This window comes from Nycticebus coucang, chromosome 20 (genome assembly GCF_027406575.1).
Source record: "Nycticebus coucang isolate mNycCou1 chromosome 20, mNycCou1.pri, whole genome shotgun sequence".
Lineage (NCBI taxonomy): Eukaryota > Metazoa > Chordata > Mammalia > Primates > Lorisidae > Nycticebus > Nycticebus coucang.
This window is the reverse complement of record NC_069799.1, coordinates 54,294,154-54,311,455: the sequence shown is the minus strand read 5'-3', so window position 1 is coordinate 54,311,455 and position 17,302 is coordinate 54,294,154. Positions and strand designations below refer to the sequence as shown.

The 17,302-nt window shown below is 37.1% G+C and overlaps 1 protein-coding gene across 1 annotated transcript in view; it reads left to right on the top strand.

The window, feature by feature from the left end:
• MALRD1 (MAM and LDL receptor class A domain containing 1) overlaps positions 1-17,302 on the top strand; it is a 513,794-nt gene that overhangs the window by 394,780 nt on the left and 101,712 nt on the right. Inside the window, exon 33 of the mRNA XM_053573250.1 lies at positions 2,267-2,468. Within this exon, the coding sequence (XP_053429225.1) occupies positions 2,267-2,468 (202 nt within the window). The remainder of the gene's footprint in view (positions 1-2,266; positions 2,469-17,302) is intronic.

The window sequence follows — 17,302 nt, the reverse complement described above, 5'->3', positions numbered from 1 at the left end:
AGTGACATTTACTTGCAAGGAAATCATCTAGTAAATGCTTTCATTAACATGGCTCATCCTTCTACATTCACCCCTTTTTCAGAATAGGTGATGCATGATATGCAATAGCAATTGTGTAGATAATCATAAAAAGTAAATAATGGAGGTCAGACAATTAAGTTCATGAACTTGTCCTAGAAAAAGTACCACATACCTCACTGTTAAATACCGATATGGTTACCTTTGAGGTACTCCCCTTAGGAAGCTATATGCCAGGGCATGGTGCCTAGTCTATCCTTTGAAGAAATTATGGAACTCTTTTTCTGGAATGACCATTAGAGCTGTCTTCATAAGAGGTCAGACAATTAAGTTTGCAGACTCATGCTAGGAAAAATGTCATACACATCATAGCTGAATATCATTATGGGCATCTTTGAAGTCCTCACCTGGGTCCCCTATCTGGTGACCATACTGCTATTCAGTAGTGAGGTATGTAGCACTTTTTCTAGGAGGAGTTCATGTATTTAATTGTCAGACCTTGCATACTTAGTGATGGTACTAAATTTATATCCATCGTTTTCAAGCTAAAGACAGACCTATCAGGTAGGTACAGGTGTGTCTCTTTTTTGTGCTTTGCTTTACCATACTTTACAGATTTTTTTGTATGTTTACAAATTGAAGATTTGTGGTAACTCTATATCAAGTAAGTCTGCCAGCTCAATTTTTCCAATGTCATGTGCTCATTTCATTTCTCTGTGTAACATTTTGTTAATTCTCGCAATATTTTAAACTCTCAGTATTGTTATATTTGTTGTGGTGATCTGTGACCAGGGACCTTAGATGTTACTGTTGTCATCTGGGGGGTGCGGATTAACTGTGATGAACTGTCACAGAGGGTGATGAACTCAATGGATAAGTGCCGTATATGTATGTGTCCTGATTGTCCCACTGACCGGCCATTTCCCATCTCTTTCCTTCTCCTCGGACTTCTCAATTCTGTGAAACACAAAAATGTTGAAATCAGGCCAATTACTAATCCTCTAATTGCCTCAGAGTGCTCCAGTGAAAGGAAGAGTCATACAACCCTCACTTTAAATCAAAAGGTGGAAATGATTAACCTCTGTGAAGAGGCCTTTGAAAACTGAGATGGGCTGAAAGGGAGGCCTCTTGTGGCAAGCAGTTAGCCACGTTTCAAATGCAAAGGAACACTTCTTAAAGGAAATTAAAAGTTCTACTCCAGTGAACACATGAATGATAAGAAAGTGGCACAGCCTTATTGCTGATACAGAAAAAGTTTGAATGGTCTGGGGCGGTGCCTGTGGCTCAATGGAGTAGGGCACCGGCCCCATATGCCAGAGGTGGCGGGTTCAAACCCAGCTCTGCCAAAAACTACAAAAAAAAAAAAAAAAAGTTTGAAATGTCTGGATGAAAGATAAAATTTGCCATAACATCCACATCTGGGTTAAGCCAAAGCCTAACCCAGAGCAAGGCCCTAACTTGATTCAATTTGATAAAGGCTGAGGGAAGTTGAGAAGCCATAGAAGAAGAATTTGAATTTAGCAGAGATAGATACACAAGATTGAGGAAAAACAAGACATTCTACAACATAAAAGTGCAAAGCGATTCTTTTCAAAGAGCACTAGGAAATGGTATTCGATGTTTTGCTTTGAGTCATGTTTACTGTTAAATGGACATAGGAGACCATGGCATGTTTTCACAGCTCACTCTAGTTCCGTTTCACTTCTTGTTGGTTGCCTCTGTTAGACCTTACACTATAAAAAGTACTGACTACCGATGTTAGTTAATTCAGGAAGATTTTTCTTCCTGTCAAATATGAAATATTTTCTGCACCTTACTTTGGTTTCCAAAATGACTTGTGTAACTTCATATCCAGTTATTGTAAGGGTCCTCTTTTTCTGCAGTCCTATACCTTTAGTTTAACATACACAAAGTTCTTTAGCAGTGAAAAGTTTTTGTTTTATATCTCCTCCAGTTTTGTAAATGATTATGATGGTTATAGTTCATGGTTATGTCCAGTTTTTTATGCAGAAATTAGTACAATGAAACCAAAGGTCCTGTGAACCAAAGAAAATGTAGTACCCAGAGACTCACTTAATAACCCCCAATTTTTACAGATAGAACACATGATAGTCAATGTACACAGTACATTGACTCATAGCCAGAGATTTAATTCTTTCATTAATCAATCAGATAGATGCCTATATACCTCTAACATTCATTCCATTGTTGAGAGTCATTTTTTGTGATTTTCTTTTTTTTTTTTTAGGTGTATGTCATTGAAGAATCAGGGCTAAACATTCTGGTTTGGTCAGTAATTGGAAATAAAAGAACTGGATGGGTGTATGGCTATGTGCCCCTCTCCAGTAACAGTCCATTTAAGGTGGCGTTTGAAGCTGATTTAAGTGGAAATGAGGACCTCTTTATTGCCCTTGATGACATCTCTTTCACCCCAGAGTGTGTATCTGGAGGTAAGCGATTTCTTCCCAAAACGGGATGGTTTCTAACATATAAATATAGAAGAATTGGGCACTTCTGAGGAATTGCATTTATTAATATTTCCAAGTCTAGTCCTACTCATGCATTGAAGAAACAGGTAAAGATTTTCTGCCCATTAATTTTACCATGGAATTTTCCTGTCCTCGAGGCAACAAATAACTTTGTGCTGATGTTGATTTAGAAACCTGGAGGAAATTTAGTTCCATGAATATAGCTCTGTTGTCTACTCTCTTTATTCCCTAAGGTTCACAAGAACTGCACAAGGCGAAGACCCCTCTGGTTGCCTGGTATCTTCCAGACTGTCTTCTCCTGCCGTGTCAACCTTCCTCCTTCCCAGGGCCACTTTGCTTCTCCTAACCATTTCCACTGTGCATTCTAGAATAGGCTTATGTTAAATGCTTTTTCTAAAAATTGTATCCATAATTGAAATCTGAATTTCTGTTGCTTGCTTGAGATGTTTCCTCCTAAGTGGGGCTATTCATTCTTGTATACAGTCTTCCAATTTTAAATATATAATAGTAGGGTCATGGTCATTTGGCTATTCAAAGCCTCTTTTAAAATTTTGTTCTTACTGCCCCGTCAGTAGTTTTATATCCTCTAAGGCCACACATCTTTATTCTTGTCAGTCTTGTAGTTTTTCCCCAGTTCCTAAATCCTGAGCCATCTCAACTTCCAGGTGGCACAGCCTGTGCTAAAACATTGACTTCTCTGATTCTCACCTGCACAAACACTCTTTCCTAATAACCCACTCCTACAGTTACATTCATACCTGATCTGCCCTGAAATTTGAAGGTTGAAAATCTCATGTCATCATGGCATCCTCTTCTTCATAACTCTACCTAAACCTGTTTTTCAGTAACATTAATAAAATTATTCTGGGTCATCAATGCTTCCTGCTTTTTTCATGAAACAGCCTCTTCTTACCTTTCTTTTTTTTTTTTTTTTTTAGACAATGAGCCCAGATAAAATGATTGAAACCTCAATTCCATTCTCAGTTAGGACATTAGATTCTATTATGTCCTATACTTTTAAAATTTTGACATGAATTTGCATACTATATGCCAGGCATGTGCCAAGCACATTGTATATATCAATATACTTATTTATCAACCTGTCTCTGTGGAATAGACAATATTACTTAGCCTATAATCTGCCATAATGGCTGTCTCAATCTTAATTGAGGTCATATAACCATCTGGATTTTGCAAAACTGTTGCTGGCCATGCTGCTGGGTACCCATAAAAATGTTGGTTTACTACAGGCGCCCTCAAACTTTTTAAACAGGGGGCCAATTCACTGTCCCTTAGACCGTTGGAGGGCTGGACTATAGTTTAAAAAAAATATGAACAAATTCCTATGCACACTGCACATATCTTATTTTGAAGTTAAAAACAGAACGGGAACAAATACAGTTCACACCGCTTCGTGTGGCCCACGGGCCGCAGTTTAAGGACACCTGGTTTACTACCTTAAGTAGACCCTAAGGGTACTAGCCATGCAGGTTTATCATTCCCTGGCACTAATTTTCTCCAACAATCTGCAAATCCTTCTAGCTCCTCCTGGCTCTTTCTTCACTCTGCTAATGTTCTTGTGTTCTTGAAATAAATAAATAAATAAAAACATTTTGTAATAATCTCCTTTAACTGCAATTTTCTTATTTTCATCTCCAAACTGTGCTTATATCTGCAATCAAACTTGTCTCCTAACAATTTATCTTAAGAAAAAAACACAACATAACAAAACAATCAACAGTGGTCCCTTCTCAACAGTAAATGTGTGTTTGGGGACATTCCCCTTCTTAACTCGTCCCAGTTGTTGATTCCGTTACACTGCTCTTTGTCCTAGACCTTCAATTTCTCTCCTTCAGCTCATTAATCTTGAACTTCTCAAGAGCTCCACAGCCTCACATAGGAACGGGAAAATTTGGCCTGAAAAGTCACTATTCTTCAAACAATTTAATTATGATTGAAAATGATTGCGTGAACTACAACGTTTAACATTCATCTAAGTATAAGCTGATTCTTTCCCAATATGTTATAGAAAAGACAACTGTCAAGGATTATTTAAAAAACAAACACCAATAATTTCATATAAAACCTTGAACTGTTTTCTCTTTGTCGCTGTATCAGTTATATCATAGAACGAATGGCCTCTCTCCAACCCTGTTCCCTCAGTCAAAATTCCAAAACCCAGGGACACGGGGTATAGTCTCTATTGCATGGCTTCTTTGTTGATTTAGGCAAATGCTTTTAGAAAATCATAAATTAAACCAACACTTTTCAAACTGGGGTACACAGACCTTCCTAGTGATATGCTGGGGGCTCTGTAATACGTGCAAATAAATCTGATTACAATTCTGGGTTTACTTTAAGAGTGGGGGAGAAAAGTGTAATTACATATGATAAGATAAATGTCATAGAAGTAGGCACAAATCTAATAGTGAGTGATATACCAGAGATAAAGGGTAAACTTTTAAAGAAATTTTGATCCTTTAAGGCTAGTACGGATATCCTCTCGCCTATGATTTCTGGTATTATGGTGAAAATTTTTGAGAAGTGTTGACTACATGATTCAGCCACTGAAAAACTATGGTATAGAGTAAACAATATTGATAATAGATTGGTGAATAGGAAAGCTGTAACCATACAACACATAAACTATAGCGTCTATTGCTAAGTATGGGAAAATGATAAAGAAAAGCGTGGCAACCAATGTTAATAAGCTAGCTATCAGAAAAAAGTCTGTCTATAAAGCCCGAAGGAACCTGCAGAATATAGTAATATCCGTCTCTGACAAATAGTAATGTGGATGATTTTTCTTTTCTTCTGCTTAGAACTATGTTGTTTATAATTGGACAAAGATAATCGTATCACTTTATAAAGTAAAGGCACACAGTCATGATATCTATAATTAGGAATCACATACTTTGGAGAAGTCATGGTTTTAATTATTCCCCAAATGAAATTATTTATTGGAATTAACATGCTGTGGCATCAATGGATTTGTTTTAATTTTTTAGAATCTTGCTTTTCCAATAGTTTTCCAACTAATAAACCCATTAGTTTGAACTCTTTGAGAGGTGTGAAGACAGACTGTGTATGACTGCTTTTTACTTGTGCAAACTAGTGACCATCAGTCAGAGTAAAGCTTATGAGTGAGCCGTGCTGGTAGTTCAGGCATCTGATTTTTCTCTCCCTGTTCTGGAGCAAAGTCTTTAGAATGACTCATGTAGAATTAGTTTTGCATTAGCTCTTTTCTTCCAGTTGCCTGGACTTTGCAGAAAGCAGCCAACAAACTCATGACTTTTTAAAAAACTTTCAAGGAAAGAAAAAATAGTAATTATGTATGCCTCAGAGATGTTGGGTAAAAATGATCTTTGAAATGTTAGTACTTAGCAAGGAAAAATTCATTTCCCAATAATTTTAGATAAAGGAAGCATTATTTTTGCACAAAATTTAAAAGAGTTCAAATTTTGATACATTCCTTGTCAAATTTTCTTTTTTATTTACTGAAAATGCCCAGAAGTGGATGCAGTTTTCCAGGTGTTTAAAAAAAATGCAAAAATTCTGATAGTGTCCACAATGATGTGTATTGAATAAAGCAGGCAACAGAAGTTAAGGTTTGTTATTTTGTTGTCATTTGTTTTATTGGTTTGTTTTGTTTTGGTATTCGTTTATGTGGGTTCATCATTCAGCCTTTCAGCCCTCAGGGAATGTGAAAAAAATGTATACCATCACAATTATTTACTTCTTTGCCTTTCCTTCGTTAGTCTAGACACAAATCAACTAAGGCAGCTAAATTAACTTGGATCTGATTTTCTCCAGATCTTATAGCAAGACTCTAGATTGGTATGTTTAACAAACCAGCCTTTGGCTCAGGTCCCGATTAACATCCCAAGATTAAAAACAGCTAACTCTAAACTCCATTTCAACCTCCCATTAGGCATTTGTTGTTGTTTCTACCATGTCCACGCCCACCCCCCCACAAACTCCCATAATAAAGGAGGGTAGAACAATAGTATTTGTCACCCCAAGTTGCCCGTACTTTTCTTTCCATTTAGAAAATTACACTTGAAACGGCAGCCCCACCCCCACCGATCTGTCTGCAATATTACTTTTCCGTCTTACCTTGATTACTTTCCTTTTCCCAGGGCAACGTTTTGTAAATGAGGCAAATCCCGTAAAATAAAGCATCTCCAACAATGGAAAGTCAACAGAGGGATGTATTGATATTATTTTATTTTTTCTCTGAATGTTCATGCTGTGCCAAGCACTTTCTAAGGATAGTGTCGTTTAAATCTCAGGGTGGCTCAATTCTAGCTTCATTGTACATAGAGGGAAATCGGGGCTCAGAAAGTACAGCAATGTATAAAGTCCCTTTTCTTTAGCCATCGGAGCTTCCACGGGTAAAAGGCATTTTCTGTTTTTCCTCTATCATTTGAAACAAGGAAGATCACATCTGTCTCCATGATGGTAGAAACATTTTACAAGGCTGGTAGCACCCTGGTTTTTTTGAAACTGTGTAAGAAGTGGTAAAGTATTTGAAACAATGATGCATGTGGAATTATAAATTGCATGAAACTATGGTATTTTATAGTTTTATTAGGACTCTAAAAAGTGGGAAAATATCAGTAGTCACAACCCTCCGGAGGTGAGCCCTGGCTAGGAGAGCGGATGATTTCCACTTAGGAGTTTACTCATTTACTGGATGGAACATTGTCTCTGCAAAGATCCAGGCCCTTTTCAGGACCCCAGATGTTGCTCTTATTTAGAAATAAGCTCTTTGCAGGTGTCGTTATGTTACAACTTAAGGTCATTCTGGAGTGGGGTGAGACGTTAATCCAGTATGAAGATGTCCTTAGAAGAAGAGAAGAGACAAATAGAGACAATTGCGTGTGATGAAGGAGTCGAAGATTACCATAGTGCCTCTACACACCAGTACACGCCCAGGAGGGCCAGCAAAGTAAGAAGCTTCTCCCCGAAAGCCTTCAGGGGGAGCGTGACCCTGACAACACCTTGAATTCAGACCTCTGGCTTCTACAGCTGTTGAAAAATACATATCCATTGTTTTAAGGCAGTTAGTTTGTGAGACATTGCTGCTGCAACTTAGGAAATTTTTTTCTTTTCTTTCTTTTTTTTCAGAGTCTCACTCTGTTGTCCCAGGCTAGACTGCCCCTCCTGGGCAACCTCAAATAGCTCACAGCAACCTCAAATACTCTTGGGCTCAAACCGCTTCAGCCTCCCAAATAGCTGGGACTACAAGGCGCTGACTACAATGCCTGGCTAATTTTTCTATATTTAGTAGAGATGGAGTCTCCCTCTTACTCAAGGCTGGTCTTAAACTCCTTAGCTCAAGCAATCCACCCACCTCAGCCTCCCAGAGCGCTCAGATTACAGGTGTAAATCACTGCACCCAGCCAATCCTAAGAAATTAATACAACTGGGAACACTGGGGTCTACTTTATACCCAAGAACTAGTTCACATCTTCATTACACCAACTTTCTACCCATTGGGCCTGATTTCTCACCTATGAAAATAATGTTATCCAAACGTACCTTTCCTATAAAGGGTTGCATGAACAATTTCAGGCGAGTGAGGAATCATTGTGCAAAGCTTAAGAATAAAACTTAACTAAGTTTAATTAAGTCCTAACACATCTAGTCTTCCACTTATTAGCATTTCCAACTGAAACAGGTAGAGGTTAATACTCCCTTAGGTAAATACAGTAAATAGCAAGAGATGCTGTGATGTATTTAAAAGCTAAGCAAATTCCACTTTGAGGAGATTAACCTTGTAGACATTTTGTTCCCAAGTAGAATTTTTGTTGTTGAACTGAAAGAAAATTGATTTTCAATAGATCTTCTGAGAGTGAATACAAGTTCTAAGGAAAGAAATATCATCTTATGGCAACATTTTTATCTTGCCATAGTAAATATATATTAATAGAAAATCTTGACTTAGTAAATATATATTAATAGCAAATAAATAAAGAATGAAATGTGTAAGGAATTAAAGGGGCATAGAAAGCTATCACTTCTGTTTACGTATATGACTACTGTCAATAAGAATAGTTCTCACATAATTTTTGAATAGAGACTCCTTGTTTCCTATCTATTGAGTTGTACAAAGGAATAATTTCAGATCAGGCGTAATCTCTTTAATGCAAATTATTTAAAGGCAGAGATATTTGTCATTCGTGATCAATATAGGCATATTCTGTATAGCTAGATGAATTCTTGTTATGTAGTAAGCACTCAATAAGTGATGACAAGAGAAATAAATTTGTTGAATGAATAGATAAATAATAATAATAATCAATTGAGTTTATCTGGTATCTTTTTCACGGGCTAAAGTCTTGTTTTCAACCTCATTTTTGGGGGAAAGAAAGAGCAAGACAGTGAAATAGAGCAAGTGAGTGAAAGTGAGAGAGAGAGGAAGAATTCTGTGAATTGTCCAACAGGCTCTGTGTGGCTTTCTTGACTGGTGGAAAGACAACGCCTAGCTTAAAATTTTAGAGGCCTGGATCTAAACCATAATCGTGCCACTAAGTACTTGTTCAATTTTGTGCATGTCATTTAGCTCCTTAGCCCATATTATGTCATCAAGAAAATGAAATAGGTGATTGCTTAATCCTTTATGAGACTGGGTTTGCAGAAGAGGAAGCAGAGGAAGGCATAGAACATAGTGTTTGTACCTGTTGTTTCAGTTGATGAAGAAGGCCTCCCAGTTCTCTTGGTTATGAATAACACATAAGGAAATACCATTCATTTTTTAGTGACGTTGTACGTTTTCGGAATATCCACTTTGAAACCAGTTATTATTTACTAATCCATTTCCTTACTCTCAGTACAGCTCAGAGAGCAAATTCTATAAATGTTGCCATCTTTTTCTTCCCCTCACTTCCTTTTGACTGCCCCAAATCTAATCCAAGGCCTTGTTATTATTCTCGAGAATCACTGTAATGGCCAAGTAACTTTTACTCACACATGTAGAGCTAAAAAGTTAGTCTTCAATCCCACTTGTATTGTCAATTCCAGAAAGGTTGGCCTTTCATCTTCCTTAGTCACCATAATAGCCAGAAGAATATTTTATTGCAAGCAAGAAAATAATATTTGGGCTAATTTAAGCAAAAAGTAATTTTATTGAAAGGGTACTTGAGAACTCCAAAATTCAAAAGTAAGGCTGAGAGTCCAAGCCAAGAAAATGAGGTTAACAACTTCAGGGGGCAAGATTGCCCGATGCCAGTACTTTTGAATACTTGCCTTGAGAGTTTGGCTATCTACTCCCTGCCATCAGTACAAACACTCTCTAATTGTCTCAGTATCACTCCTCCAAAATGAACAGTGCTGGTCGAAGCATACCATTCTCCATCCCAAGTCCTATGTCCACACTTCAGAATTTTATGAATTGCTCTGTCAAACCTCATTGCCACATCATGCATTTCTGGGTAGTGGCCATTGCTTTTCACGTCATCAGACTTAAACTTGAATATTCTGCAACATTTGGGCCAAACTGTAACCTTAACCAATATTAATAAACCCTCTGTCTATAGTCTAATGGTGAGAGAAAAAATAAGCAGGAAACTAATCAGGATACATAAACTCATATAAGTTATGAAGAAGAAGAAAAACATTTAATGGTTCTCAATTGCCTACTAAATCATTTCTCATCCTTTAGTACAGCTCTTATCTATCTCTCTCTGTCTATAAAAATGATCCCTTTAGAGAGGACCCTTTGTCTTTTTCCAGTCATTCCCCATATCCTCCATGCCGTGACTTTAGTCCCACTGTTTCTGAGACTGGAACACACTGCTCTTAATGTCTTCTTGTGTAAATCTTTCTCCAATTTCAAGGGCAGAGGAAAAGCCACCTTCTGCATGAACTTACTCTGAGTCTTTCCCACAGGAAGCCACCCTTTCAGATTATGTTAGCCTGAACTTTGCAATTCCTCTACTGCATATCTTACTGAGTATTTTTTGATAGCTGTAGATTTTTTTTTTGTCATTTTAAGTTCCCACACATTGAAAAATCAACATAGTCATTGCTTTCCTTTTCATTAAATTGAACAAGACTGAGTAATTTTCAATGTTAAGGTTGATTGACAAAAATGTAAAATAAATTTAAAGTCAGTAGGTAATCCAGAGTGAATATCTATTGTGTATGTTCTATCATGGAAATTATAGACAAATTATTTAAAACTTGGTTTCAATACCAGAGTTATTTATTTATTTATTTATTTATTTTCCGAGACAGAGTCTCACTTGGTTAGCCTTTATAGAGTGCTGTGGCATTATAGCTCATAAGCAACTTCCAACTCTTGGGCTCAAGTGATCCTTTTGCCTCAGTTTTTCATTTTTAGTAGGGATGGGCGTCTCACTCTTGCTCAGGCTGGTCTTGAATTCGTGGCTCAGACAGTCCACCCACCTCAGCCTCCCAGAGTGCTAGGAGTATAGGTGTTAGCCATCATGCCCAGTCTAAGGGTCAGTCTTATACATTTGGTTGAGTTAGTGATCAAAAGTCCTTATTTTAAAATGAATAGTTAGTGATGAATGTATCAAAAGCTGGAAGAAAATGATAATCAATCTGATTCATTTATTAGATTATAGAATATTATTAGATTTTAAATCTATTATTGTGGATCATGTGGTTCTTAATGTTTGTCAAAGGATAATTCCTCTTTACTCCTGGAAAGGATGTTGGATTGAAAGGCAAAAATATTGGAGTTGGAAAATGACATTAAATGCTAATATATGAGCACGTCAAGGGAGCAAACCCAGAATTCCCTGCTTGACAAACTTTGGTTGAACTTGCCTGTTATACCAAGAGGTGGCTCTCAGTTGGTTTCCTGGCAGTCATCAGGCTGGAAGGAATTTTGTTGAATTAGGAGTAAGAAATCCAAACAACAACCATAGGAAAATCACTCACAGTATGAACCACATTCCATTAGCCTGAATTTGACAAGTGCCTTATACTAGGCCTGAAAATAAAACTCAAATCCCTGTCCCAACATTCTGACTTAAAGATGAATGCTTTTAGCTGAACAATGACATTCACGATATAAACATATTTGCATTAATATGTACACATACATAATGTGTATATGTATTTGTGACATATATATGCACACACACAGTAGAACCTCTGTGAGTTGACCACCTAAGGGACTGTAACAAACTGGTTAATACACGGAGGTGGTCAACTTATGGAACTAGGCCTACTGTACTGACACATACGTGTGATGCACGTCAAATCTGTGACAGGTCAACTTGTGGAGGTGGTCAGTGTAGGGAGATGGTCAGCTATTGAGGTCCTACTGTGTAGCGGGTGTGTATGTATATATATATATATATATATATATTATATATATATATATCATAATATGGAAATTTAGTCTCTACCATATGGAAACAATAATCCCTAAATTCTTAGTCACTTTTAGAAATTATCTTAACCTTTTCTGACTCTTATTTTCACTCAGAAAGGCTCGGCATTCCAAGTATTTCACCAAGCCAAGTGTGTCGGAGGGATTCTGTGAGTTTTTCACAGCCAGGGTCAATCTGGCCCTGTTTCATTCTCTTGGATTAATAGAATCTGCTTTTATTACAATTTTCCTGATTCCCTGGAACACATATGTTGTTTTCTGGGAAGCATCTAGACGTCATAAAAACAACTTTGTTTGTTCCCTGAGAAATAGAATAAATAAGTGAGACTACCTCACTATAAAAATCTAAATTTTAAGAAAAAAAAATTTTTTTTCAAATAGAAAAACAAGTAACTTCAACAGAATGACCAGATTTTCTGATACCATCATATTGGCATGTAAGAATATTTTGCCCAGAAAGTACTGGTTATTCTTTGTGGAAATAGCTAGAAATCTGGAAGGGGGAACTTTCTTGGCTAAACAAAGAATGAGTTGTGTATACATGTATGAGACTTTATTTTTCAACAATATAAACCTGCTCAAAATAGAAAACATGAGGTTAGAGAAATTACCAGGTTTTGGTAAAAAAGCAGTCCAAAGTAGTGACAGGCCCATGGCAAGGACTTTTCTTCAGGTGAGAACAGATGATTGACCATTGTAAAGGGCTATCTAATATTTAAAATATTCAGACTTTATTTTTTTTGTCCTTTTTTTTCTGATTATATGTTAACTAATGTAATACTGGTTAGGTGTTAGGCATGTCTCCCGAAGTCTTCCACATATATATAATTTAGCTTCCATCTTCATGTTTGAGCTGGTCAGGTTTGACCAACAATCTGAAGAACACAGGTTACTTAAGAGAACAAGATTATCCAACACAATTTAATATTATCACTGTAAATTGTTTCTGTTAGGAAGGCAGAAATGAGTCTAAAGAACTGTGGTTTTTTAAATAAAAAATAAAAATAACTTTTTTTTAAATAATGATACAAGAATATACAACACCCTAACATTAGGTTAAGTTACTTTACGTATTCCTCAAGAGTTACTATTAGTTTAAGCATAGCTATGTTTCTCTTTTATGCCAATGCCCTGTTATTTGGAAGTTAGAACGTCACAGCCAATGGTGCTGATGGATTATAGAGGTAGCTGAGGCTTTACACCTGAAAGGTCTCTGAAATGGTATCAGTAACTGACTCTAGAGTGTTCTCTGTGCCTCACTTCACTAAAACGACTTTTCTCTCCTTTGACCTTCCTAAGACAGGTAGAAACAACTGTGCCCAGAGTGTCTCTGAAGTTGAACACTAGTCCCTCAGTGAACAGAAGTTCCTGAAAAGGAATTTGGAGCAAAATTTGGAGCAAAAAGACTTTATTTCAATGAAAAGTTTGCAAACCAGGGAGATACAGCTGTAAAACAAAGGTGAAGGAAGGTGTCTTCCAGAAAACAAAAGGAAGGCTCAGATTTTATGGCAAAAGTGCTGACCCAGATCCCCAGTCAGGTCCACTTACACAGAGGAAGGATCTAAAACTTGCACAGTTTGGGATTGACACAGCTGAGTTCTAATTGGCTGAGGTAGGTGAGCTCTGATTGGCTGAGGCAGGCAGCTCTGATTGGTTGGTTCAGGGACACTCCGAAAGTCCGAAAGAGAAAAAGGTGCAGGCTTGGGGGAAATTCGTAGTACCTGGGTGACTCCCCACACCAGCAAATGGCTCTTGGATCTATTTTAAATTTAGCCCATTTCCCATTCAGGATCTGTCTTCAAGGAGAGGTTCACATTTATTCACACCTCAAAGATTACGTAAACCTCCTAAATTTCCTTCAGTTATGTACATTGTATGTATTTATGGGGTATGATACAGAGATGGCTTCCCACTGTCCATTCCCAACATTCTGCACTAAGAAAGAGGAAGATCTAATCATTGACTGGTACCAAAACACACACTCGTAATTTCTGTGAGTAAAGCTTTCTCGCGCATAGGGCGGACAATGACATTCTCTCCCACACTAGCCAGACAAGAATAGAATGCTTGTCGTATCAGCTGAAATATTCATTGTTTCCTCTGCAATTTTAGGGTTTTGTGGGACAGAGCATGAGCACAGGTAAGCCCACATCAGGTGACAAGTTTTTAGCTGGAATTCAACTAAAAACTTAACCCTGTGAGGCATTGGAGAGCCAGTTTTGAACAGAGTTCTTCGTTTGGGAAACGTGCTGGAAGCAATGCGAAAGTTCAATTAAAATAGAAATGTATTTAATAAAACTGGCCCCAACATTAGAAGTCAGGATTAGGGGGATTCTTTAACTATTAAATAGTTGCAGTAAATGTGGGCCACAGCGTTCAATTAGAGCCAAGTACATTGCGTGTAACTGAGACCACACCGGTGGATATGACAGACCAGGAACTATCACACCATCTGGAAATGATCAGACAGGAGTGAATCTGTGATCCATGTGGGTATCCAGGACCTCACGACGCGAAAGAAATGACCAGCAACTATCCGCACGTTTCATATTTTTAATGTATTTTTACCATTTTCCCATACGTTTCAGATTATTTGGGGTTAGATGAAGGCAGAAAATTCAACATCGATGCAATTTCAGTTATTTGCGGTGGTATTTTTGATTAGGAAGGAATCCTCTACAATAGTGGCAAATATTGGTGTTGGGTAAAAGTGATAACTCTTTTAAGGCCTCACAAAACATTCGGTTTCTTCCTATCTTGCTTTTCTTTCAAGTCTAGAGCCCATGTAAGTGCTGGAGGGGAAAGAGGAGACTCTGGTACTAGGGTTTCCAGCCTCCACTTCAGTCCGGTGTTTTCTCGTTTGTGCGGCCTCTTCTGCCCTGCCCAGCCGTCACCTCAAAAGTTTCTACCACTCATGAGTAGCCTCCTGTGTGCAAGGAAGCTGCCTGGGTGTGTCTACCCGTGTATACTCGCACATTTGCACAAATGCACATGTTTAAGTGTGCATGTAGGTGTGTTTATATTCTGAACTTCTTCCAGCTCTCTCTCTCTTTTTTTTTTTTTTAGCATCGGTCTTCACTAGCCATTATCTATTCACTTTGAAAATAATGATCACTTTCTATCTGGCATCTATTCTCAGACACTTCCCACCTTCCACCCTGGATCCAGCTCTGGAAAATTTTCAGCTTCTTTCACTTTCAGCCCTTCTATCAGGCTTTTGACTTTTCACTCACACCCAACCGGTGCTCCCAACTCTCTATACTCACGTGTGCGCCAAGACTCTCCAATTGTCATTAGTCAAACAGAGGTCACAGCTCATCTCTCCAGGAATATTTACAATAATAGATGTATGGAGATGAAATAAAAAGATGGAAATTATTATTTTGTGGGTCCCCATTAGAAATGACTATGTTTTAAATTGAAAAGAAATTAATATTCGTATACTTTAGAAAGGCCTCTTGTGGAAATATAAGCATAAAATTGTAATTCCTAATAACCCCAAACCAAGGCTTCTTATAAATTGCAGTTAAAGAATCATAATCTTCTTTCCTCCCCATAATGTTTTTATGTGATATTTCTTCATGCTGATAATGAAATACCTTCCAGAAAGAAACAATTACTAACTTAGGACTGATGTATTATATCTTACAGTGAGCAGTTTTTACTGTCTATCCCATTGAGTGGGACATGACTTGGCAACAACCTAATTTCTGTTCTCTAAAACTGAAGTTCCGTGTGCATCATTTTTCCTTTCAAAACAGACAATCCATTTTTCTTTCACTAAAAATACTAATCATAAAGATAAAAATCCATTAAATCATCCTCAGGAACTTCAGATTTTCACCGAATTTACATAAAATTCATGAGAACATTTCATTTCACTGTAAATTATGAATTTCTCTGTAAAATATGAGTATGAAATAATTTTTATTGCTATAAGAAATAAATTGCACTGCTGTGCCAATGTAAGTGAACAATGAAACTTAAGATCCCATAGGAAGACAAAGAAACACCCACAGTGTCAGGGAATGGAACTGTCTGCATAGTAGGAGCAAAGTGGAATGTGGTAATCAGAGAGATGTCTTAGTTACTGGAAATATCGAAGTTAGTTGGCAAGGCCAATTCCTAAATCTTATCCTGTGTAGGTTTATTTTCTTTCTTTTTTTCCTCTTTGTTTTTTTCTTTTTTTAGGCAAAGAATCTCACTTGGTCACTCTCAGTAGAGTAGAGTGCCATGGTCTTAGCTCACAGCAACCTCAAACAAACTCTTGGGTTCAAGCCATCCTTTTGCTTCAGCCTCCCAAGTAGCTGGGACTATAGGCCCCTGCCCCAATGCTTGGATTTTTTTTTTTTTTTAAGAGATGGGGGTCTTGCTCTAGCTCAGGCTAGTCTCAAGTGCTCAGGCAATCCGCCCACCTCAGCCTCCCAGAGTCCTGGGATTACAGGCATGACCCACCATGCCCAGACTCCCATGTGGGTTTCATTAAAGGTATTTCCTTTCCTCTCTTCTAAGATCTATTAGAAAACAAAATGGCAGATTTATTCTTACAAATGTATGTATCACATTGATTGTAGAATTTCTTCATGTAAAATTTCATGAAACTTCTAAAACGATTTGTATAAAAACCCATATGATCCATATAAAATGAATGAGAACTTTGGTTATTAAATTATAGATTTATATTCAAATACTAAGGTGCCAAAAATGTATACCCATTATAAGAGATGTTATCTATGTATTATATGTTATATTATGTATATACTTGGAGCATCTCTTGTAATTGCAGAAGTCAAGTGTGACTTGTATTCATCTTTTGTTATCAGTATCTAATGAGTATTACCATTTTAATACAGGTTTTTCCTTTCTTAAAATGTATAAAAATTTTTTGGTACTCTCTGTATATCAGAATGGTAATTTTTTCAAAAAAAAAATCTTTCTCATTTCTATTTTGCTGATCTAACTTTTTACTCTTGTGGTTTATTAAGTTAATAGAAAAAGCAAATGCATTCTTTAGTTTATCCATTTTGGTTACTAACTCCATGTCAATTATAATGGAAAGTATAATTTTAACCTTTGATTTATTATTCATCAATGTTAGAAATATTTATTGAACACAGACTTCATACTATTAACTCTGTTGGGCATTGAGATTTCACTGTATTCCCAAAACGAGGTTAAAACTTGTCCCATCTGATTTAAAATGTCCAAATTATGTGAAATCACAGCTTTGGGCCAAAAAAAAGATAATGACCTGGTAAAGATACTTTTATAGTGATGCAATTGCAAATTCCTGGTGGCATTAGTACACAGCTTTAATTGTGAGCTTTTTCCATTGTTTCAGAATCCCTTTTCTTAACTTGTTCATTGATCCCCTCAACCCTAAAGCAGCCTTTCTTAACCTATTTTCTGCTGGAACACAGGACAG